This window comes from Schistocerca nitens, chromosome 1, assembly GCF_023898315.1.
Source record: "Schistocerca nitens isolate TAMUIC-IGC-003100 chromosome 1, iqSchNite1.1, whole genome shotgun sequence".
In the NCBI taxonomy this organism is placed as follows: domain Eukaryota; kingdom Metazoa; phylum Arthropoda; class Insecta; order Orthoptera; family Acrididae; genus Schistocerca; species Schistocerca nitens.
In genome coordinates, this window is record NC_064614.1 from 627,236,446 (window position 1) to 627,262,637 (window position 26,192).

Below are 26,192 nucleotides of genomic sequence, written 5' to 3' on the forward strand. Positions count from 1 at the left end.
ACTGGAATTCGTCAGTAGGAAAAGGGAGAGAAGGAAACATAGTAGGTGAATATGGATTGGGGGGAAGGAATGAAAGAGGAAGCCGCCTTGTAGAATTTTGCACAGAGCATAACTTAATCATAGCTAACACTTGGTTCAAGAATCATGAAAGGAGGCTGTATACATGGAAGAAGCCAGGAGATACTGACAGGTTTCAGATAGATTATATAATGGTAAGACAGAGATTTAGGAACCAGGTTTTAAATTGTAAGACATTTCCTGGGGCAGATGTGGATTCTGACCACAATCTATTGGTTATGAACTGCAGATTGAAACTGAAGAAACTGCAAAAAGGTGGGAATTTAAGGAGATGGGACCTGGATAAACTGACTAAAACAGAGGTTGTACAGAGTTTCAGGGAGAGCTTAAGGGAACAATTGACAGGAATGGCGGAAAGAAATACAGTAGAAGAAGAATTGGTAGCTCTGAGGGATGAAGTGGTGAAGGCAGCAGACGATCAAGTAGGTAAAAAGACGAGGGCTAATAGAAATCCTTGGGTAACAGAAGAAATATTGAATTTAATTGATGAAAGGAGAAAATATAAAAATGCAGTAAATGAAGCAGGCAAAAAGGAATACAAACGTCTCAAAAATGAAATCGACAGGAAGTGCAAAATGGCTAAGCAGGGATGGCTAGAGGACAAATGTAAGGATGTAGAGACTTGTCTCACTAGGGGTAAGATAGATACTGCCTACAGGAAAATTAAAGACACCTTTGGAGAGAAGAGAACCACTTGTATGAATATCAAGAGCTCAGATGGAAACCCAGGTCTAAGCAAAGAAGGGAAGGCAGAAAGGTGGAAGGAGTATATAGAGGGTTTATACAAGGGAGATGTACTCGAGGACAATATTATGGAAATGGAAGAGGATGTAGATGAAGACGAAATGGGAGATAAGATACTGCGTGAAGAGTTTGACAGAGCACTGAAAGACCTGAGTCGAAACAAGGCCCCGGGAGTAGACAACATTCCACTAGAACTACTGATGGCCTCGGGAGAGCCAGTCATGACAAAACTCTACCATCTAGTGAGCACGATGTATGAGACAGGCGAAATACCCTCAGACTTCAAGAAGAATATAATAATTCCAATCCCAAAGAAAGCAGGTGTTGACAGATGTGAAAATTACCGAACTATCAGTTTAATAAGTCACAGCTGCAAAATACTAACGCGAATTCTTTACAGACGAATGGAAAAACTGGTAGAAGCCGACCTCGGGGAAGATCAGTTTGGATTCCGTAGAAATGTTGGAACACGTGAGGCAATACTGACCTTACGACTTATCTTGGAAGAAAGATTAAGAAAAGGCAAATCTACGTTTCTAGCATTTGTAGACTTAGAGAAAGCTTTTGACAATGTTGACTGGAATACTCTCTTTCAAATTCTGAAGGTGGCAGGGGTAAAATACAGGGAGCGAAAGGCTATTTACAATTTGTACAGAAACCAGATGGCAGTTATAAGAGTCGAGGGGCGTGAAAGGGAAGCAGTGGTTGGGAAAGGAGTGAGACAGGGTTGTAGCCTCTCCCCGATGTTATTCAATCTGTATATTGAGCAAGCAGTAAAGGAAACAAAAGAAAAATTCGGAGTAGGTATTAAAATTCATGGAGAAGAAGTAAAAACTTTGAGGTTCGCCGATGACATTGTAATTCTGTCAGAGACAGCAAAGGACTTGGAAGAGCAGTTGAACGGAATGGATAGTGTCTTGAAAGGAGGATATAAGATGAACATCAACAAAAGCAAAACGAGGATAATGGAATGTAGTCGAATTAAGTCGGGTGATGCTGAGGGAATTAGATTAGGAAATGAGACACTTAAAGTAGTAAAGGAGTTTTGCTATTTAGGGAGTAAAATAACCGATGATGGTCGAAGTAGAGAGGATATAAAATGTAGACTGGCAATGGCAAGGAAAGCGTTTCTCAAGAAGAGAAATTTGTTAACATCGAGTATAGATTTAGGTGTCAGGAAGTCGTTTCTGAAAGTATTTGTATGGAGTGTAGCCATGTATGGAAGTGAGACATGGACGATAACTAGTTTGGACAAGAAGAGAATAGAAGCTTTCGAAATGTGGTGCTACAGAAGAATGCTGAAGATAAGGTGGGTAGATCACGTAACTAATGAGGAGGTATTGAATAGGATTGGGGAGAAGAGAAGTTTGTGGCACAACTTGACTAAAAGAAGGGATCGGTTGGTAGGACATGTTTTGAGGCATCAAGGGATCACAAATTTAGCATTGGAGGGCAGCGTGGAGGGTAAAAATCGTAGAGGGAGACCAAGAGATCAATACACTAAGCAGATTCAGAAGGATGTAGGTTGCAGTAGGTACTGGGAGATGAAGAAGCTTGCACAGGATAGAGTAGCATGGAGAGCTGCATCAAACCAGTCTCAGGACTGAAGACCACAACAACAACAATACGTTTTTCTGTGCATTGCGTCAAAGTAATAGGCACCATACATGTTTTAATATGTAAAATGCTGTTGCTAATATTGTTAACTGTTGTCTCCTAACAGGAGCTGGATTTGAGCCACAATAAGCTGATGGAGGTACCACATGCTTTTCTGGAAAAAACAAGCCACCTCGCCGAGCTCTTCCTGCAGGTAGTACTATGAATTCATACAGATTTAATTTACGATACTGTAGGACAAATTGTATTCAAGATTATATTATGAAATGCAAATACAACGCCGCTAGCTGATGAGTTGCAAGAGGTACACAATTGGATATTCTTTGTGATATTGCTTGAATGCAGGGCCAATTAGCTATAAATCCTGTAGCTGCTGTAACTAGGGCAATTAAATTTCTTCGCTTAGTGCTTCTGCAGTTATTACAGGAGGAGACTATAGAAGTCGTTAGTTATATAGAGTTGTCATAAACAGGCCTATAGTGAACAAATAATACCCACGGTACTTGTAATGTGGAGGACTAAGTTAAACAGGCATTCAACTATCTCTAAATGATGAACGCGACCACCACTGACAGGTACGTGTGATCTGGTGGACATGTCGCCGAGCTGTTTTAAATACACAGTCAAGTCCCATTAATGTGACTACCACTCATGTTCGGAGTCAAACTGTAATAATCACTCTCATACGGTAGGTGGCAGCACTAACAGTGCAGGGTATTCAAAGCGTATCGGGGGGACTCAGAAAACAGTGCAGTCGTCGTAATGCAGAAACGCAGAGTTTATCTGACGTCCAGAAGGGCATGATCATTGGCTTTCTCAAGGATGGGAGCATTTCCAAAACGGTTAACATGGGAAACCCGGCGCCGCTGTGATACATGGATGTCTATGGTGTCCTTAGATTAGTTAGGTTTAAGTAGTTCTGAGTTCTAGGGGACTGATGACCTCAGACGTTAAGTCCCATAGTGCTCAGAGCCATTTGAACCATTTGATGCCGTGATTAAACTATACCGTGCATGGCAAAATGGCGCTACGGAAAACTGGCACCAAGTGGTGGACCAAGGGCCATAGACAACAGTTTTTGTACGTGCATCCTTCTGACAGGAGCAAGTTGAGACGACGACCGTTTATTAATCTGAGAAAATAAAATTCCTATAGCCTTCCCTATCATTTTATTTATTTTGTTGAAATCAGTTTCGGCGCTTCAATGCGCCATCTTCAGGATGTAGTTGATGCGGAATGGGTTGGCACGATTCATATATATAGGGACAAACAGGTGTTTAGACACCTCTTTACACCACCAGCCACGAGGAAACTATCTTCGCGTGCATTCCGCATTAGTGACAGTATGAGCAAGCTATCAGAGCTAATTTTCGTTAGGCAAACATTGATGGTGGCCACTGATGCGATATATATATATATATATATATATATATATATATATATATATATATATATATATATATATATATATATATAGGGACCATGTCAACCACTTTCGCATCAACTACAGCCTTAGTCACTTTGCAGTTGATGGTTAGAGCGCTGAATACCTAAGTTTCCAGATAATATGCTGGCCACTGATGCGATATATATATATATTTTATTTTCTCACAGTAGATAACAGTAGCGAATGATGGCTGCGGAGATATTTATAGGCAAACAGACGGGCAACTGATATGCAACTGACCACCCAAATGATCCAGGGGGCTGCCAACAGCGTCTGCTCAACGACCTTTCGGAGAAAGTTGCCGCTTATTGGGCCTCCGCAGCTGGTGCCTGGTTCATGCACCTGAATTCTGACTGGAATTGGCGCCCCAACACCACAGCTGGACGTTCACTGAGTGGCGACAAGTGGCCTTTCCAGATCAGTCACGTTTTACGCTCCGTCGAACAGATGGCCGTTGGCGTGTACAACGCGAAATGTTTTAAATCAAACACCCTGCAACAATCGCGGGAGCGTTATGGTCTGTGGAATGTTTTCGCGCCACTCCCTGGGTGATCTTTACATTCTGGAAGCCACACTCGATCTACACAAGTACGCATCTATTCTTGTGGGCCATGTCCAACCGTACATGCAGCCTCGGCACGATGGCGTCCACCAGCAGGACAGTGCAACGTGTCACACGGCCCGCAGTGTATGTGCGTAATGCGAAGGGCACCTAGCGCAGATGGTCATGACACTGCAGTCGGCACTGCTTCACTTTCCAGTCGATACCTTCCAGGACGTCATTCTCTTCCTGCACATCTCGCAGAGGTCAGCGCTAAAAAGGTGAGTATTCAGGCTTTTGACAGGTTGTCATATTAATGCGACTGAACTGTGGGTAAAGGGGTATTTAATGAGCAATGTGACGGAGTCGGTTTGGCCTCATCTTTACAGCTGATATTTCAATGGAGCACATCAAACAGAAAGCTTTAAGCAACGCGGAACTGAATACGTCTTGTTGGTTTCGCTATGTGGATGACAAATTTGTTGCACAGTGACAACAGGGAAGAATGACATGAATTCACGATTTTATCAGCAGCATTCATCCAAAAATCGACTTCACCATGGTGACAGAAAGTGAAGTCGTTCTCCTCTTCCTAGATGTGCTGATGTGCAACTCTGACGGTACCTTAGGCCACAGAGAGTGTATGAAGGCTGTCAAGACAAACAGGTGTTTAGAAGCCTCTTTACACCACCAGCCAGCCCAGAAGCAAGTCGCTCCGAGGACACTATCTTCGCGTGCATTCCGCATTAGTGACAGTACGAGCTAGCCATCAGAGCTAATTTTCCTTAGGGAAACATTGATGGTTAACGGCTATGATAACCTTATCGTAAATAGGGAGGCGTTAACAATAATAACCCAAAGAAGAAGAACGAGGACCTCCCTCACTTTTTGTAAGGTTACAGATTATTTCTTGAGTAACCGGTCGCATATGCAGAATGCTTCGGAAGAATGGTATACGGAGTACAGTCTTCAGCCAACACAGGACAGAAAACGCCTTCCAAACTACAGCTAACTTTCTGTGGCTAAGTATGTATGGGCTAAACTATGTATGGGCTAAACTGGAAGGTTAATAAAAAAAGCGGTTGAAAAGGACGAACGCCGCGCAGAGCTAACGGATCACCAACAATGCTATGACCAGATTATGAACGTGAGTCACAAATGAGTGCTATTCAGCGAAAGTAATATTTGTAGGAATAACATCCATGTAGCAGTTGAAATAAATAAGAAAGTGTACAATTTTCGTACAGATGACGACAGCCGCCACCCATCTTCATGGTTATCCGTTGTCACGGAGTAGAGACCCAGTCACGACAGGCGACGAACATAACCAACTACCGGAAAACAATCAAGATGGCATAACAATAATATTTTGGAGTCCCCCTCTGTTTCAGTACCTGCTTTCAGTACTGACCCAATGATGAGCCCACCAAGACTGAAGACGTTTGCCCAGTAGCTCTACTTCTCTTGAAAAGCGCGAGGAAATGGTATTTTATAAGTGACAAATCCCTTTAGACGGTGTTCAGCCAACCAGGAACACCAACGGAATTTTGTAGAATATCCCAGGAGATAGAACTATCAAGCATTGAAGAAGCCTGTACAAGAGTACACGCGATCTAGTGACTCAGAAGTTATTACTATCAAGATTTTGGAGCTTCTTCAGAGGTATTTTATGAGTATTTTGGTGTACGGTACCAGTGATCTTCTGTGTCTCGTCACACGGTAATGACGTTTCAGTTCATTTCTTACTCACATGTATCTTCCAGTCTGAATTGTACTGAAAATAGCTGCGCAAATGTGCAAATCTCAATGATACGTGCTTTATGTCTTGTTTGGAAACAAACTTGTTCCATTGACTCATAGAAATCGCTGCCGATAACAGTAAGGCTTGCTTAACTCCTTGATCCCAAGCTCATATTCAGTAATGTTCAGTTCTGTCTCGCATTTGGTTTCCGACAGTGTTAGTTGCACGTCAATGTGATATACATCAGTAGGGATAGGTTTACTATTGGAGAGCTGTTACACATATAATTCGTGTGTGACCGCTTCAAGATGTGATAAAAACACAGTCATTTCAGCTACCAATGTTGGTATCATTCATCACAAGAAGACATCTTGATGAAGGCTGCGTACAATAGTAGCTGAAACGTTTGTAGCTATATTACGTCATCTTTGGAAAATACATAAAAAATCATTTTAGCGAGGCGGTCATCAAGTTTCGGTGCCACAAAATTTTAATAATATTATCCTGCATATTTTTTGGTTGTGGTACAAGTATGACGTTAGTGGAGCCCTCCATTTCTGCCTGATTTAACTTTTTCATATTTAGGATTTAAAAATAGGAACTGTGGATGTACAAAATATTATTTAGTTCGTGACCTTTCTTATGCTTACAAGACCTCATTCTAAAATAAGTAACTTCGAAATTTTTAAAAACATATTACATGCGGAGAATGTAGTAAACATCAATTTCGAAATGCTTAGTTGAAGCCGTGTAAGATACACGGTAAATAAATGTGGATGGAATAATTCAGAAATTTACTTTATTTACTGTAAAAAACTCTTTGTGCATGCTTTTTAAGTTTCCGTACCTCAGACGGTAGAAAGGAAACTCTTATAGGATGACTTCATCGTACATCTGTCTGTCTGTCTGTTGGTCTATTAAGACATCTGTTTCCCAGAAACTGGTATAGGTATCGGGTTGAAATTTACGTCGGGTACTAAGCCCTACGACCACTTGGTGGCGAATAAGTCAATGTAATCAAAAGAAACGGTCAATTATGTCACATATTTTGATAATCGCAAACTCATTCATCAGAACCAGTAGGGTACTTTCCATTGACCTAGAATCATAAAATTTGGCAATAGGCGAGTTTTTACAGTACTTTTAAAAGAAAAATTCGAAAATTGTTAATTTGGAGTTACATGCAAGAGAAAAAAATTGTCACCATACGCTGTCTGTCTGTCCGTCTGTTAAGACGCCTTTTTATCAAGAGTGTGTAGAGTTATCAAGTTGAAACTTATGTGAATGGTGCGCAGACGCTTGGCGGTGTAAATAATTTAAGTTACTAATTCAATACAATTAAAAGCCACGGTCATACATGTCATATATAACTCGTAAACTCGACACATCAAAACCCATAGATGAACCATCTACATTCTTGTCGGGCCTGGCGGTCTAGACTCGGCGCAACTGGGCAGCGTATTCCGTCCAGGGACTGGTCACGCTTCGTAATAACAAAAAACTGGCTTAAAATCTCATCGATGGAATTTGAATGGTGTCATTCGACATCCGCATAAAACCACTGGAAGAAAAAGGAAAGAAAAAGAAGAAGAGAGAGGAACGATGAAGAAACATCTTTTAAAAAACTGTGAATTCGGTTCCTGGAACTCTAGAGATCGCGAGATCGGACCTCGGCCGGACCATGGATTTTCGGTCTTCGCTTCAACCTAGCCATCACCTCTCAGCGATGTGAGGAGCCTTCAGACACAGCATGTGCTTCGGATTCCACGTTAAACTGTAGGTCTCTTCCCTCGCCAGGACAGTTGCGGCAGTCTAAGTAGACGCAAGTCGCCGAGGTGGCGTCCAGTAGAAAGACTTGCACCAGTCCACGGAGCCACGCGAAATTATTACCATCTATACAAACAATTAAGTTTCTACGGAACAGAATGCGAGTCCTGTTGAGAGATGACATTTATTTGATGCATACTGGCAAAATCACAAAGCTGATCACGTTCTGATTTTTTTCACATGAAATAATGTAGGATGTTCCAATCCTCTAAATAATTCACAAGATCGTAGTAGCATTACAAAATGTTGCATGACACACTGCCCTACCCCCCCCCCCCCCCCCACCTAAAAAAAAAAAAATTCAGTTACTTTAAGGTGGCATAGTTATATAACAGTTTAAATATCTTTATTCATTAAACTAGGAAAAATTATATATACCGGTGGTGTCACTGATATTATTAGGTTGGTTCTTAGTGTTTTTGTTTTTCATGTTGTTATTCCGGTTGATATGAATTTATTTATCAATTGTCATTTTTAATTTGTAGTTCACTGTTGCTAATTGAGTTTACATATTGTCATTCTGTCATTTTGAAATAATAAGTGGAGCTATGGACGCTGGAAAATGGAGTACGAAGTGCAGAAACTGGAACATTTTCGACATATTCTTCTGTTTGCGTTCAATAGAGGGGTGGCAGCAATGGAGGCAGCCCGTAGAATTTCCACTGTGTTTTCTTGTTTTAAGGACGATTGTTTTCACATTAGTGACTGTTCGCGTTCAGAAATACTTCTAGAGTTTTAAGAAGATCGTTTAAACACATTGATCTACAATTATCCACGGCAGAGTATTCGAGAACTGGCAGATGTGAGCAAATGTGTTCATTCCGGAAGTCGCGCGACGTTTGCATCCAGTGGGGAACGTTCAAAAATCGTATCTATGGGTACAGCATGCTCAAGCCAAAATCATAAAAATCAGTGGGTTGTCATATACGCATCTCTGCTTGTTCGTCATCAAATGGCTCGTGAACAACAGTGACCGTTGCTATCCTGTACCGCTACTGGTGACGATAAATGGTGCCTTTACGCCAACATAAGGAAAATAAAGAAACGGTTGAACCCAAACAAAGCAAAAAAATGGTTCAAATGGCTCTGAGCACTATGGGACTCAACTGCTGTGGTCATCAGTCCCCTAGAACTTAGAACTACTTAAACCTAACTAACCTAAGGACATCACACACAGCCATGCCCGAGGCAGGATTCGAACCTGCGACCGTAGCAGTCGCACGGTTCCGGACTGCGCGCCTAGAACCGCGAGACCACCGCGGCCGGCCAAACAAAGCAGCAACTCCCCGTAAAAAAGACCTGCGTCGTACTCATAACATAATGTTATGCATCTGGTGAAACAGGAACTATGTGTTGTATTACGAATTGCTTCCCCTTTGTGTAACCACCACGGCTGACGTTTATTGTCAACAAATGAGGCGTCTGGTAGACACAGTCCAAGAACAACGACCAGGAAGACTGCCTGAAGTGATGCTAGTCCTACATAGCGCCCGCCCGAGTTCTACTAGACTAAAAAAATAAATGGACAAGTAAATAAAAAAATAAAATTACAGAAGCTGGGTCGGGGTATCAATCCGCACCCATCTTATTCACCTGATCTTGCGCCCTCAGATTTTCAACTTCTCCCCTCTCTATCGTACAACTTCCAAGGAACTTCCTTCAGTGATGGAACCATGTGACTTTTCTACAACCGTTGAGTCGAAAAACTTTGGCAGTAGTAAATAGTAAAGGATAAAATATGATTGATGACTAAAGTCACTATTATGTGGATCTGTTGGGGTTATTGAACATATGGAAAAACGCTACGAATTTCACTAATAAGCCAGAACAGTATGATTACTGCCCACCAAGACGTAGGATGCCACCCGGTCGCGTTGCGCCTACGTGACGTTGCGACAAAAGTATGTAAGCAGAGGAGAACGCCACGCGGGATTAGCCGAGCGGTCTAGAGCGCTGGAGCCATGGACTGTGCGGCTGGTCCCGGCGGAGGTTCGAGTCCTCCCTTGGGCATGGGTGTGTGTGTTTGTACTTAGGATAATTTAGATTAAGTAGTGTGTAAGCTTAGGGACTGATGATCTTAGCAGTTAAGTCCCATAAGATTTCACACACATTTGAACATTTTTTTGAGCAGAGGAGATCATCCTGGCAAAGGTATGGGCTGCAAATGGGGAAATCCTCTGAGATAAGCGACTTTGACAAAGGGCAGATTTATTTATTTATTTCGAGTCAAAAACATTACAACAATATTTACAATATACACAATATAACAAATCAGGTCAAATCATAAAAGAACAAACTAAACGGTATTAGCCCAAAATTGTGCAACGGCAGCAGCATTGTCTGAAACATCAACAAGCTCTTGTGTGGAACATGATACAGGACATCTAGGACAGTTAATTAAATGTTTGGTTGTCTGTTCTTCTCCGCAGTCACACAAGGTGGAAGATTCCTTCATAAAGCCCCATTTAAACAGATTGTCCTTAGTTCGTCCGACGCCACTCCTGAGCCGATTTAGAGACTTCCACACTGTCCAGACTTGATTTCCACCAGGAGGAAGGGTCTCAGAAGGAGTCATCCAATCATTACTGTCAGATTTTGCTGTCCACTGAGATAGTCTGGCTGCTCCAGTCCGACCGGTGAGGGGTGTAGTAGTTCTCATGAAGCTCCTCCTAGATTTGAGTCTACTAATTGGTGGCTGGTATCCATGTAGCAGGTGATCGGTGTTATGATCTGCTTTATGTCTCTCAAGTTTGGCTGCGACTTCACGCCTTATGTCTGGAGGAGCAATACCTGCTAGTTTATGGAGTTTATCAATAGGTGTAGCTTTGAGGCATCCCGTTACTGTCCTGCAGGTTTCGTTCAGGGCCACATCAACCTGCTTTGCATGAGATGACTTGTACCATACAGGACATGCGTATTCAGCTGCGGAATAACACAAGGCCAAGGCTGATGTTCTTAGTAGTTTGGGATCTGCACCCCAAACGCTGCCAGTGAGCTTCCGCAGGATGTTGTTACGAGCAGCAACTTTCTGCTTAGTGTTAGTGCAGTGTTTTCTGTAGGTCAACGTTCGATCTAAGGTGACACCCAGATATTTGGGGTAGAAACAATGTTCAAGCTCTTGATCTTCCCAAAACACTGTAAGTTTTCTATAGGCCTCTCGATTGCGTAGGTGGAAGGCACAAACTTGAGTTTTAGCAGGGTTCGGTCTTAAGTTATTGACTCTGTAGTACTCAGATAGGTCCTTGAGAGCAACAGTAAGCTGGTTTTCTACTGTGTCAAAATCTCTGGCTTGTGTGACTAAGGCAAGATCATCTGCATAGATGAAACTCTTTGTAAGAGAAGGTTGAGGCTGGTCATTTGTAAATATATTGAACAATATGGGGGAAAGGACACTACCCTGAGGCAAGCCATTCCTTTGACTTCTCCATCTACTCTTTCTTCCTTGGAACTCCACATAGAATCGCCGGTTTTCCAAAAGTGTCTGCACAGTTCTGGTGAAATTAATGTCTCTAGTGATGTAGTAGACTTTGTGCAATAATTGTCGATGTTGAATGGTGTCATATGCTGCTGTGAGATCCACGAAGACAGCCCCGGAAATGTATCCTTTTTCATATCCCTCTTCAATATGTTCAGTCAGATTAAGGACTTGTGCTGTACAATTCTTTCCAGGTCGGAAACCTGCTTGTTGAGGTATGAGTTGTTTTTCAACAATGGGAGTGAGTCTATTTAGCAACATTCTTTCATAGATTTTATACAAATGGCAAAGGAGCGAAATCGGTCGGTAGTTCTTGGGATCAGCTGCACCCTTTCCAGGTTTTAGTAAGGGAATAACTTTAGTTTTCCTCCAGATGGCAGGGATCTGTTTCCGCTTCAGACAACCATTATAGAATTGCAGAAGCCATCTTTCCGTGATGGGACCAAAATGTTTAATTTGCTCAATCATTAGGTCGTCTAGACCAGGCGCTTTACCATTTTTGCATTTCTGAATTGCGGTTCTGAGTTCTTGTAAGATGAAGTCATTTGATAGATGGTTGTTTTCACGTTCAGGTTCAGGTTCAGGTTCAGATTATTATCACGCAGAACCTGTGAACGATTATCTCAAAAACGGCGAAGCTGGTCGAATGTTCACGTGGTATTGTAGTGATCATTTACGGAAGGAGGTAGATGGACAGTGAAACAACAACTAGGTGCTAAATGGTTGGACGTCCACGTCTCTTCACAGAACGTGAGGTTCGGAGTCTTGTCTGCTCTGTAAAGTAGTATAGCTGGTGATCTATGGCATTTCTGCCGAAAGAGCACAATGCTGGTGCACGCACAAGTGTTTCGGAGCACACCATTCACCCTACATTGTATAACATGAAGCTCTGCAGCAGACCGCCCCTAAGTGTTCACATGGTGACGAGGCGACAACGTCAGTTACGATTATATGGATACGGGACCATCGGGATTCGACCGTGGAACAATGGAAACGTGTCGGCTCTTCGGGTGAATCACATTATCTATACACCACGTCGATAGTGGTCTCCACAAACGCCATCATCGAGGTGAACGGCACCTCGAAACCTGCAGCGCGCTACGGACGCAGGCTGGTGGGAGCAGTATTATGCTTTGGAAGACTTTATTTTGCGCTTGCATGGAACCTGTCGTAGTAATCGAAGACTCGATGACAGCTGCGAACCAACTGCAGCCCTTTATGCTTAAGTCATTCCCGACGGCGCTGTCATCTTTCAGCGATATAACTGTCCTGTCACGGAGCCAGAACACTGGTACAGCGGTTTGAGGAGCATTATAGTGGACTCAGATTGATTTCTCGGCGACCAAATTTGCCTGATGTAAATCCTGTGGCACTCATCTGAATCGCTATCAGGCGCAAATCAGCGGACCGTTATTTATGCGAATTACATGAGCTATGCGTAGACATACACTCCTGGAAATTGAAATAAGAACACCGTGAATTCATTGTCCCAGGAAGGGGAAACTTTATTGACACATTCCTGGGGTCAGATACATCACATGATCACACTGACAGAACCACAGGCACATAGACACAGGCAACAGAGCATGCACAATGTCGGCACTAGTACAGTGTATATCCACCTTTCGCAGCAATGCACGCTGCTATTCTCCCATGGAGACGATCGTAGAGATGCTGGATGTAGTCCTGTGGAACGGCTTAACATGCCATTTCCACCTGGCGCCTCAGTTGGACCAGCGTTCGTGCTGGACGTGCAGACCGCGTGAGACGACGCTTCATCCAGTCCCAAACATGCTCAATGGGGGACAGATCCGGAGATCTTGCTGGCCAGGGTAGTTGACTTACACCTTCTAGAGCACGTTGGGTGGCACGGGATACATGCGGACGTGCATTGTCCTGGTGGAACAGCAAGTTCAAATGGCTCTGAGCACTATGGGACTCAACTGCTGAGGTCATTAGTCCCCTAGAACTTAGAACTAGTTAAACCTAACTAACCTAAGGACATCACAAACATCCATGCCCGAGGCAGGATTCGAACCTGCGACCGTAGCGGTCTTGCGGTTCCAGACTGCAGCGCCTTTAACCGCACGGCCACTTCGGCCGGCCAGCAAGTTCCCTTGCCGGTCTAGGAATGGTAGAACGATGGGTTCGATGACGGTTTGGATGTACCGTGCACTATTCAGTGTCCCCTCGACGATCACCAGTGGTGTACGGCCAGTGTAGGAGATCGCTCCCCACACCATGATGCCGGGTGTTGGCCCTGTGTGCCTCGGTCGTATGCAGTCCTGATTGTGGCGCTCACCTGCACGGCGCCAAACACGCATACGACCATCATTGGCACCAAGGCAGAAGCCACTCTCATCGCTGAAGACGACACGTCTCCATTCGTCCCTCCATTCACGCCTGTCGCGACACCACTGGAGGCGGGCTGCACGATGTTGGGGCGTGAGCGGAAGACGGCCTAACGGTGTGCGGGACCGTAGCCCAGCTTCATGGAGACGGTTGCGAATGGTCCTCGCCGATACCCCAGGAGCAACAGTGTCCCTAATTTGCTGGGAAGTGGCGGTGCGGTCCCCTACGGCACTGCGTAGGATCCTACGGTCTTGGCGTGCATCCGTGCGTCGCTGCGGTCTGGTCCCAGGTCGACGGGCACGTGCACCTTCCGCCGACCACTGGCGACAACATCGATGTACTGTGGAGACCTCACGCCCCACGTGTTGAGCAATTCGGCGGTATGTCCACCCGGCCTCCCGCATGCCCACTATACGCCCTCGCTCAAAGTCCGTCAACTGCACATACGGTTCACGTCCACGCTGTCGCGGCATGCTACCAGTGTTAAAGACTGCGATGGAGCTCCGTATGCCACGGCAAACTGGCTGACACTGACGGCGGCGGTGCACAAATGCTGCGCAGCTAGCGCCATTCGACGGCCAACACCGCGGTTCCTGGTGTGTCCGCTGTGCCGTGAGTGTGATCATTGCTTGTACAGCCCTCTCGCAGTGTCCGGAGCAAGTATGGTGGGTCTGACACACCGGTGTCAATGTGTTCTTTTTTCCATTTCCAGGAGTTTATAATGGCACAAACCTCCACAACCCTGCCAACAAACTGTCGGATCCCCGATGCGCAGAATCAGTGAGGTATCTCGTTCCAACGATGGACGAACAAGCTATTAAGTAGGTGGTCATAATGTTTTGGCTGATCAGTGTATGCACGAACCTAATATTCGACAACGTCGAACTCACTAACTATAATGGTATCATTGAAATAGAGTGCCTTTTTCCTTACTGACGTCATTAGCAGTTATGTGAATATTCTCCGTAAATCCGGCAAACTGAAATGTGATGTATTTGTACATCGTCCGATGTTAGTGAAGGAAAAGAAACATTATTGAAGAGTATTTTATGTTATTTATTCCACGTATATAGTTACAGTTCCTGTAGAACATTGCTACTTGCGATTCACCTGACGGGAGAAGAGCTTCTCAAAGCATTTTCTCTCAGTACGAATTTATTCCAGTCAGAGCTCAAGATAGGATCTACTTTCCTTTTTTTTTTTTTTTGTTCCTCTGTTTGATATGTGTGGAGGAAAAAGGAACCAGGCCGTGGGAGGATTATTATTAAGATTATAAATAAGGTGTTCGTATTTTACATGTCTTGCTCTGAGAGTGATTCGAAGAGTCTATATAATAGCGCAGATTATTGCTCTCTGTTAGGAGAACAATGTAAAAAATAGGCAACGCTATAGATAAAGTGAACTTTTTCGTCTCGCAAAAATCTACTAATATGCTGAAATACTTAGAGAGAATGCTGACCCCGAAGATCGTGACACCGTGGAGCAAGTATATGAATATTACAACGTGAGAAAGTTTGCGCCAGTGCGAACCCATTTACATAGCACATGCTCTTATTCTGTTAAAGGTGCCGCAAAACATATGAACTCAGCGAGAAACAACATATTATTAAAACAGGCAAAACATAACAAAACAAAAAGAGAAAACGAAATCCAGAAACAACGGCAAAAATGAAATACTTAACTCAACCGTAATTTGCAGACACACATGTATTTTAAGAGGAAGTGTTTTGACACTAATACAGTCATGCACGAATAAAAGTTTGTATTTGACGCGAAGAGAAGAATATTGGTAGATAGAAAGCGGAGGACGACTGACGATGATTTGTGCGTAAACATCAGGTTACAGGAACTGATATGGCTAGCACAGGTCGTGTGTGGCTGTTCAGATTGACTTTCCTCCAGAACGCAACGTTGTGCTAGCACTCTCATTTACGCTCTTGGATATGGAAGCCTTAACAGAGTAGTAATAACGCAGAACATTTCCGTCCGCAACATTCGCTGACACTGCAGTACAATACTTAAAATTCTCTAATTACGCATCTCAGCCGTAGCGGTTTAAAGTTAATCCAAGAAATCAATTATCATGACGGCGATAGCTTTCGTCTGCAAGTGAGTCTTTCACTTTCACAGGAACTGGTACTTTAAATTGCTAGTAGATGAATTTTTGCTGTAATATTTGGAATAAAAAACTGAGAAACACATGAAAATATTTCGCAGCTTTAGATTTGGATTTAATAACCTTTATCAGTGACAGCCTGGTACGATTTTAAGTAGCGAAGGACTTTATTTAAAATCATTCATATCTCTTTCACAAATTGTTCTTCACAGTCCGCGTTTTAAATTGGCGGAATACAAATTTTATTTGCTTCCGTTTTAATGGATTAGCTTCGGACTCACGGTGGCCAGCAGTCAGCAGCAGATGACATACACGTTCTCATTAACACAATTACGCTTCTTTTTAAACCTCCTGCCAGATTAAAACTGTGTACCGGACCGAGACTCGAACTCGGGACCTTTGCCTTTCGCGGGCAAGTGCTCTACCATCGCAAAAGGCAAAGGTCCCGAGTTCGAATCTCGGTCCGGCACACAGTTTTAATCTGTCAGGAAGTTTCATAAGAGTGCACAGTCCGCTGCAGAATGAAAATCTCATTCTGGATACGCTTCTTTTCTTATTCAAGAGCTTACAAGAACGAACCTACAAGAAGTTACTATGCACATATATATGATGGGAAATGATTTTGAACAACATAGTCAAAATACGAACATAATGTATAAAGAGGGTGTACACGAGTGGCAGCTTCTCTTCAGTGAGGAAAAGTGTGAGGGTTCGTTCGAGTCTAGGGTGAGCTTCCAGTAGTTTCAAAAAATATGTTCAAATGGCTCTGAGCACTATGGGACTTAACATCTGAGGTCATCAGTCCCCTAGAACTTAGAACTACTTAAACCGAACTAACCTAAGGACATCACACACATCCATGCCCGAGGCAGGATTCAAACCTGCAACCGTAGCAGTCGCGCGGTTCCGGACTGAAGCGCCTAGAACCGCTCGGCCACCGCGGCCGGCTCCAGTAGTTTTCAAGTACAGCGTGAGTATACTGCAATGGTCAGGTACATTGGCATAAGCGTTTCGTTTTCAGTCCCCGGAAGTGAAATGACAAATTAGCCGACTCCTAGACCTTCAGTTGTCTTGATGGACGGTTACCATAAGATATAACAGTGTCTGTGTGTTATAGACACATGGCTGACGACATATGGTAACTTTGGTCAGGCCATGAAGTGTGCTCCGGTGGCAAAGGTAAGTTGGAAAGCCGGGTTCAAGTCCCGATCCGGCACAAATTTTGATTGTCGTCATTCTACTATAAAGCTGATGGCTGTCCATATTTGCAGCTGCCAATACATTTCATGATAGACGGTTTATTGACTGGTGGTGGTCATGGTCTTACGAACTTTATTCATTTGTGATACTGATTGCCACTTTGAGTACGGTAATTGGCGGCCCCAAAAACGTGCCTTGCGATGGAATTTAAGTATCCGAAATTGATATCGTGTGAGTCAATACATTTTCAAGGCAGTAGATGTATGATCAAATGCCTAAACAAACATGTCAAGGATTTGTGCTGAGTCAATCTGTCTGTTTGGGAATCTGCATTAATATAACAATCTATAGTAGAAAGGACTGAAGGACAACTTTGGTTTTATTGACCTAATTCTAGGAAGGCGTAGTACATCTACGAACTAGATAAATGAAAATACTCTTAATCGATCTACTCTGGAATACCGCTCAAATACTCTTCACCAGATCAGTTTCAAGGACGAGATCTAAATAACTCAACGTTATGTGGCACTTGATGTGTTCAGCTCTCAGGAAGATAATATTGTGCAGATGCTCACGGAATATATGTACTAATCTCTGTAAGGACGATTTTTTTTATACTGACTTTTATGTGATTCCACTTCATCAGAAATCTTGAGTGATGTGTCGGCAGCTGGGCCAACACCTTGTAGATAGAGGTGGCTTAAAAGGCACGCTAGACTAACGCAGACGGGCGTGAAGTACTGGAACAGGATACGTAATTAATGCTATGAAGAAAAGTACGTAGCTGGTATAATACTTATCTTTAATCAATCATTGTGGTACATCGCACAAAGGAGACTTTAATTACAATCACTGTAAGGCTAATGGCGCCTTGCTAGTTCGTAGCCATTAACTTAGCTGAAGGCTATTCTGTCTCTCGGCTAATGAGAGAGAAAGGCTTCGTACGTCTAGTCGCTAGCTCTGTCGTCCATACAACTGGGCTGAGTTCGAGTCAGTCTCTCGAGACCTGCCTTGTGGTGGCGCTAGGTTTGCGATCACACAGTGGCGACACGCGGGTCCGACATGTACTACAGGACCGCGGCCGATTTAAGCTACCACCTAGCACGTGTGGTGTCTGGCTGTGACACCACATTCCTCCCCCGCAAATCGGCGAACGGTCGTGAGATAAGGCTTCCGCCCGCCGTGGGGAGGACCCCATGTTGACGTATGCGATGAGGTGGGGAGCCTAACAACAGGCGAGGCTGTGCCACCCGCACCCGGCCATTCGGTCCGAGGGGAGCTAGGAAACGCCTGAAAACCTAGTCCAGGGTGCACGTCAACATGCGGTGTATGCGCCCGTAAAGAGACAGGAGGGGCCGAAGGGTCGACCTCCATGTGGTCGGAGAATCCGACACGCGATGACGACATCTGGTCCAGAGCGGGCAAGAGTTCCATGGCGGAGGACAGCTGGTCACGGGAAGCGATCGGCGGCGCGTGACCCAGGGAGGCGCGTGGCGGCTGCAGCGAAGCGTCCACTGCGGGCGGCGCCGGAGGCGGCTGCGGCGGCTGCGGCGGCGGCGCGACGCCATGAGGCAAAACGGAAGGCAGCGTCGGTAACACCTGGGGATGAGGCGAGCCAGTAGATGGGTCCCCAGGGTGCTGACCTGACGGCTCCGTCGCTGAAAGCAGACGGGGAGCGGCAGAACCCGGGCGACGACAGAGGCGCAGCTGATTGAGATGCCGACGCACCTCACCAGAGGCCCCCAAAACCAAATACATCGCGCGGCCGAGGCAGCGAAGAATGCGCCCTGCGAGCCAACGCCGTGAACCGCGATAGGTGCGATAGAAGACAACGTCGCCAGGAGCAAATGCAGGAGTCTGCCGCTGCACAGGAACCAGATGCGGCGGATGCAGCAAAGACATCAAGGTTCGATGAGAACGACCATGGAGCAACTCAGCCGGCGAGCGACCATCTCGGGGCTGAGAGCGATACGAGGACAAAAAGAGCAATAATGCGTCCTCCCGAGAATACGACTCTTTCAATTTCAACATCTGTGACTTGAAAGTCCGGACCAATCGTTCCGCGGCACCGTTTGACTGAGGCGAAAACGGCGCGGACGTCAGATGTTGAATACCATTGGCCTTGCAGAAGGACTGAAATTCTGCGGACATGAATTGTGCGCCATTGTCGGAAACAATAGTCTGCGGAAGACCTTCAATGCAAAAGATAGCAGACAAGGCTTGGATTGTGGCAGAAGACGTCGTGGAAGACATCCGGACAACAAAAGGAAAATTACTGAAAGCATCGACCACAACCAACCAACGAGCATTCCAGAATGGACCAGCAAAATCGATGTGCAAGCGTTGCCAAGGGGAAGTGGCTTTCGGCCATGCAAAGAATTTCCGCGGCGGTGCGGATTGTTGTTCGGCACACGCCACGCAAGAGGAGCACATATTCGTAATCGCAGCATCGATTCCGAACCAAGTACAGTGCTGACGAGCAAGTTGTTTTGTACGCACTATACCCCAATGTCCGTGGTGAAGAAGCCGTAAGACAGAGGACTGTAACGAACGTGGGACCACGACTCGGGACTGATCATTATCAGAACACAACAACAAAACACCACGTCGTACAAAAAGTCTCTCCTTGTGAGCAAAAAATCGGCGAACCAGCGGATCCTCGATCCGTGACTTGGACAAGGGCCATTGCGTAGCAACAAAACGCAAAACGGGAGCAAGGACAGGGTCAGCAGCCGTGGCTGTAGCGACACGACGAAAATCAATCGGAAACGATGCGACCACGTCATCGGTTTCCGCATCAATGAACATGCAAGCAAGTTCGGAAGAATCGAATGCTTTATCCTCAGCAACAGGCAAACGGGACAACGCATCAGCGTTTCCGTGCTTAGCAGTGGACCTATACAAGATATCGTAGCGGTACTGCGAGAGGAAAAGAGACCAGCGAATGAATTTCTGCGCCGTACGCGGAGGTACCGGCTTGTTCGGATGAAAAAGCGATGTCAAAGATTTGTGGTCCGTGATGATGGTAAAGTGACGACCATACAAGAAATCGTGAAACCTAGTAACACCAAACACGAGAGCTAAAGCCTCTTTCTCTATCTGTGAAGAATTTCTTTGCGCAGATGAGAGCAATTTTGACGCAAAGGCAATAGGGCGATCATGCGATCCATCTTTGTGCGCAAGCACAGCACCGATCCCGAAATCCGATGCATCTACCATCAACAAAAGGGGTTACTGGGGATCGAACGGCGTAAGGCAAGTATGTGAAAGCAACGCCGATTTCAACTGGCGAAAGGCGCGTTCGCATTCCGTCGTCCAGACGAACGGAACACCTTTACGGCGTAAGCGATGAAGCGGAGCTGAAATGGAAGAGGCATGGGGAACATATTTATGGTAGCAATTAATTTTCCCCAACACACTTTGCAGCTGTTTCAAGTTCTGCGGTGACGGCAAATCCTGTATGGCACGGAGGTGCTCTGGACTCGGATGTATTCCTTGGGCATTGAGGACATGACCCAGGTAGGGTAAATCCCGAGCAAAAAACACACATTTGTCCTTCCTCAAGCGAAGACCATTTTGTCGCAAGACCTGAAATAACGTTCGGAGATTTTGCCAATGTTCGGCTTCTGTCTTTCCGGAGATCACAATATCGTCCAGATAGTTCGCAGCAGTAGGGACCGACGCACAAATACTTTGTAAATATTGCTGAAACAATGCAGGGGCGGATGCACACCCGAAAGGCAGTCTTTTGAAGCGATACAAGCCAAGATGCGTGTTTACCACCAAGACGCGCTGGGATTCTTCATCCACAGGTATTTGCAAGTACGCATCTGCTAGGTCCAACTTTGAAAAATATTTTCCCGGGCACAGTTTGTCAAAAAGATCTTCCGGGCGGGGCAAAGGAAAAGTAGCAGTTACTAGTTGTGGATTCACAGTTGCCTTGAAGTCCACACAAAGTCTCAATTTTCCGGAAGGATTTGGCAAAATTACTAAGGGTGAGGCCCAGAGAGAAGCCTGCACACGTTCAATTACACCTTGAGATTCTAAATCGTTTAATGTTCTTGCGACCTCATCACGCAATGCGTGGGGAACATTGCGCGCTCTGAAAAACTTCGGTTGCGCGTTTGCTTTCAGTTCCAAATGTGCTTCATAGTTCTTAGCGCAACCAAGGCCCGGTGCAAAAATGTCCGCAAATTCTTCACATAGACTAGAAACACTGGCGGAAGGCACAGTCTGAATCACTGAGAGGACCTGATTTACTATAGACAAGTTAAACAACTGAAATAAATCTAAACCAAACAAGTTCACTGCAGTAGAAGAACGAAGAACGTAAAATGACACAAGTTTTGTTTGTCCCTTGTATGTTGCAAGAAGGCTGCACTGTCCTAACACTGGTATTTTCTGGCCTGAGTAACTATTGAGCTGAACATTTGCGGCACGCAACGGAGGTTTGCCCAGTTGGTTGTACGTGTCGTGATTGAGCAATGAAACTGCAGCTCTGGTATCGAGCTGGAATGGTATCACTTTGCCTGCAAAGTCTAAGTCGACAAAAAGTTTATTGTCCTGCTGACGACAAAAGCGACTGTGTTGTGCAACTGGAACAGACACTGGGACAGGATCACGTGCGACGTGACGGGACGTCTGTCGACGTCGACGCACACTTTTTGTGGAATGAACACTGTCACCGGACGGGGTGGAATGAACTACATGAATATCCATGGGCGAAGGTTCACGAGCCTGAGTTTCCTTGGTTCGATTCCGGCGCGAAGCAAAGGGCCTGGAATTGGTGTGAGTGTCTGATCTGAGCTTTTTCTGGCAAACACTGTGGACATGTCCTTTCTTATGACAGTAAAAGCAAATAGCTTGGCGTGACGGGCAATTTTCACGCGAATGTCGAGTTGCACACCGCGGGCATGATTTCACTGCATTAGCTTGCTTACGCGGCGCACGTGTTTGCGAGCTAGGCTGCCGCTGCGCCGACGGGCGCGAGGGCCGCTGAGCGTCCCGTGCAGCGGGCCCGGCGGGCCGGTTAATGTGACACACTGCCGGTGAAGTTGCAAATGAGTCCTGAGCAAAGTCAAGTGTGTCTTGCCTATCCAATATGTCTATCACTTGTTGAAGGGAGGGATTAACTAGTTTCAAAATCTGTTCCCGTATGCGAACATCAGAAACGTTCTGTGCTATTGCATCACGCACCATAGTATCTGAATAAGGAAGTCCACATTCGCATTCAAACGCACACTCCCTAGTAAGTCCTTGCAATGTCGCAACCCACTCCCTATTAGTCTGACCGGCCGTACGTTTTGTACGAAAGAACGTATACCTTTTTGCAACGACATTTACTGTTTCCTTGAAATAGGCATCTAAAGCAGACAAAAGTTCTTCGTAGGACAGAGTTGCTACGTCGCGCCGGGGAAACAACTTCACTATCACACGGTAGGTGGACACACCGACACAAGAAAGCAAAAACGGCTGCCGCTCATTACCTTTAATTCTGTAGGCGGCGAGGTGGAAGGCGAATTGACGGGACCACTCTTGCCAGGACTCGTGGGTTGCATCAAAGGGTCTGAATTGAGGTGCAACAGCATGTTGTGGCTGCGGTATCGATGAAGCGGCGGCGGCCGCATCGGTGTGCAGCGCATGTTGACCCTGGACGAGCTGTCCAAGAGCATCCAATAACGCCTGCGTCTGCTGATTCTGCAAGCGATAAAATTCGGACAGCACATCTGGAGATTGTGGCGAAGCCATGACACAAAGAAATTAGGGCAAAGTAAAACACAAGATCCTTTGTAGACTCGTCGCCATGTGATGTGTCGGCAGCTAGGCCAACACCTTGTAGATAGAGGTGGCTGAAAAGGCACGCTAGACTAACGCAGACGGGCGTGAAGTACTGGAACAGGATACGTAATTAATGCTATGAAGAAAAGTACGTAGCTGGTATAATACTTATCTTTAATCAATCATTGTGGTACATCGCACAAAGGAGACTTTAATTACAATCACTGTAAGGCTAATGGCGCCTTGCTAGTTCGTAGCCATTAACTTAGCTGAAGGCTATTCTGTCTCTCGGCTAATGAGAGAGAAAGGCTTCGTACGACTAGTCGCTAGCTCTGTCGTCCGTACAACTGGGCTGAGTTCGAGTCAGTCTCTCGAGACCTGCCTTGTGGTGGCGCTAGGTTTGCGATCACACAGTGGCGACACGCGGGTCCGACATGTACTACAGGACCGCGGCCGATTTAAGCTACCACCTAGCACGTGTGGTGTCTGGCTGTGACACCACATTGAGTAACAAACAAATTACGTATGGTACGTTGGCTGACAAACACACATTTGTCGCGCAATTCAGTTGAGTCTGGAACAGAAAAAGAAATCTGTAACAAATGTGTAGTATGGTCTTTCCTATGAACGGTGCAAAATCTTTCAGAAATGTAACTCCATTCGTATGAAAAAAATATTTGCGTTAACAAAATCTGAAACCTCCGTAAAACAGAAATCTGTAGGCAAATTAGTCACGCTGAAACAAACATGTCTTCCATGTTTTCTGAATTTAAGTCCAGTCATCTTGCATTAATGGCTGGGAGACACCGAAGGGAAGGTTTAGTCGGTAATTGGAAAGGCTTTCCTTATCCTTCACGCCCACAGGCGCCTTTGCTTCGCCAAGTATGAGAGCTGTGTGTTTGAGTGCATGTAACTGTAATTGTGTGTGTGTGTGTGTGTGTGTGTGTAGCGTAGAGTAGAGTCGCATTCGTGCTGAAGACGATGAGAGAAGGGAGAGGGCGAAACCCGGGACCAGCATGTAGCCTACTCCAGTCGAGGAGCTCAAAGGGCGCCGTCGAGCGAAACGTGTCCATCCGACAGACGAATAATCGTGAACAGTGTCACATACTCTCACTTCAAGAGACAGTGCGGAGAGGTTTGGAGTTTAATCAAGGACACTAGCACAAAGACTGCTGAGGTGGGACTTTGCGCCAGCACACCTCCTGTCCATTCTGCCAAAAAAGCAAAGGCCAAAAGTGCGTGGCGTATTCGTACGGTCACCATACGAGTACTAACCACGCCTAGCGGTGCCTAGCTCTGGTGATCAGCCAGCAATTGGCCTATATACAGATAAGCACGCCCCTACATCTTCTTCAATCATTTTCAACATTTCATAAAAAAAACAGTTAAATTGCCCTAGGCCTTAGCATACGTAACATAACTTGTCCAATCTTTTGGTAAGTTTTCCCCAAGTACACCCTAAGACAAAAATAAAACGACGTGTCACGAAGGAATTATCCGAATAGGACGGAAATCGATAGATGTGATTACAATTTCAGAAAAATTGTATGATGTATTCAACAGAAAGTGCTTCAGAAAGTGGTCTAGTCAGTAATGCGTTGGTCCATCTCTGGCCCTTATGCAAGCTATTATTCGGCTTGGCATTAATATGACAGAGTTGTTGGACGTCCTCCTGAGGGGTCTAGTACCAAATTCTGTCCGATTGGCGCTTTAGATCGTCAAGATCCCGAAGTGGTTGGAGGACCATGTCCTTAATGCTCGAGACATTCTGGGTTGGGGAGAGATGTGTCGACCTTGCTACAAGCACGAAGACAAACTGTACAAACTCTCACCGTGTGCGGGAGTTATCTTGCTGAAGTGTGAGCCCATACTGACTTGTCATGAAGGGCAAGAAAACGGGGCGTAGACTATCGTGAAGTCATTATGGAAGTCTCTTGTATTACTGTGGTAAACCAAACGGGAAACTAAGCGGAGTCAGGTTTCTTGTAAACAAAATCGTAGTAGGTAAATGGCAGTATTAGAGGGAACTTCAGGCAGAACTGCACGTTTGGTCCTCAAAATATCAGAAAGGTATAAAATCCAATTACTTCAAGCGTATGCACTTACTTCTAGTCACCCGGATAAGGAGATAGAATCCTTGTATGAATGCGTGAAAGAAACCTGTGAAAAAGAGAAAGATGCTTCTATAAATTTATAATTCGTACTTTAATTCCAAAGTTCGGACGCAAAAGTAAAGTGTTTCAGTTAGCCGCGCTGGATTAGCCGAGCGGTCTAGGGCGCTGCAGTCATGGACTGTGCGGCTGGTCCCGGCGGAGGTTGGAGTCCTCCCTCGGGTATGGTTGTGTGTGTTTGTCCCTAGGATAATTTAGGTTAAGCTTAGGGACTGATGACCTTAACAGTTAAGTCCCATAAGATTTCACACACATTTGAACATTTTGTTTCAGTTATCGGCAAACATGGAATAGTTGAAAGAAATGACAGTGGTGAGAAACTGGTTAAATTTTCTGAATGCATGAAAACAACTATTATGAATAAGTTCTTCAAGAAACATTCTAGTCGAAAATTAACTTCAGAAAGTGGTCTAGTCAGGAATGCGTTGGTCCATCTGTGACCCTTATGGAAGCTATTATTCGGCTTGGCATTAATATGACAGAGTTGTTGGACGTCATCAGTCTTCGACAAACCGATATCTAAATTAGACTGGAAATGAAAAATGAAATAGACTTCATTCTTTCCAACAGGGCACAAAACGTCTCTGTGCTGAACTGGTTCACTACACTGATCGTCGATTAAAGTAAGACCAAGATTTGAACTGAATACAGAAGATGAACGACAGAAAATAATTATAGGAAAAAGAAAAATTTTGAATTTCAAAAATCTCGAAGAACAGAAAGAGGAATTTCAAGAAAGAACTGAGAGAAGAATGTGAAGCAGAATCTGTAACGAAGATACTGACCACAACAGATGAAAAAGTGCAAATCTCTGAACCAACCAGAGAAGCAGGAAAGTAAAACGATAAGTATGATGGACAAGGGAAGAAAAATGGAAGCAGAAACATACAAAAACAAGATATAATATCAGAACTGTGTGAAAGAGCATAAGAGATGACCTCGAGAAGTATGAAGAAGATACACTAAAAGTCAGTCTTGAAAATAAATTCAGCTTAAAGATAGCCAGGCGGAAGCTTATGATTGGAATGAACCAGCTGACATCGTTAGACACAGATCAAGGCCGAATTACACATAAGAAACAAATACTTGAGTATATTAAAAACTG

The 26,192-nt window shown here is 44.9% G+C and overlaps 1 protein-coding gene across 1 annotated transcript in view; it reads left to right on the plus strand.

Annotated features, from left to right (window-relative positions):
* Positions 1 to 26,192, plus strand: part of LOC126236638 (leucine-rich repeats and immunoglobulin-like domains protein 1) — a 113,191-nt gene that overhangs the window by 54,080 nt on the left and 32,919 nt on the right. Inside the window, exon 4 of the mRNA XM_049946096.1 lies at positions 2,546 to 2,632. Coding sequence (XP_049802053.1) covers positions 2,546 to 2,632 — 87 coding nt within the window. The remainder of the gene's footprint in view (positions 1 to 2,545; positions 2,633 to 26,192) is intronic.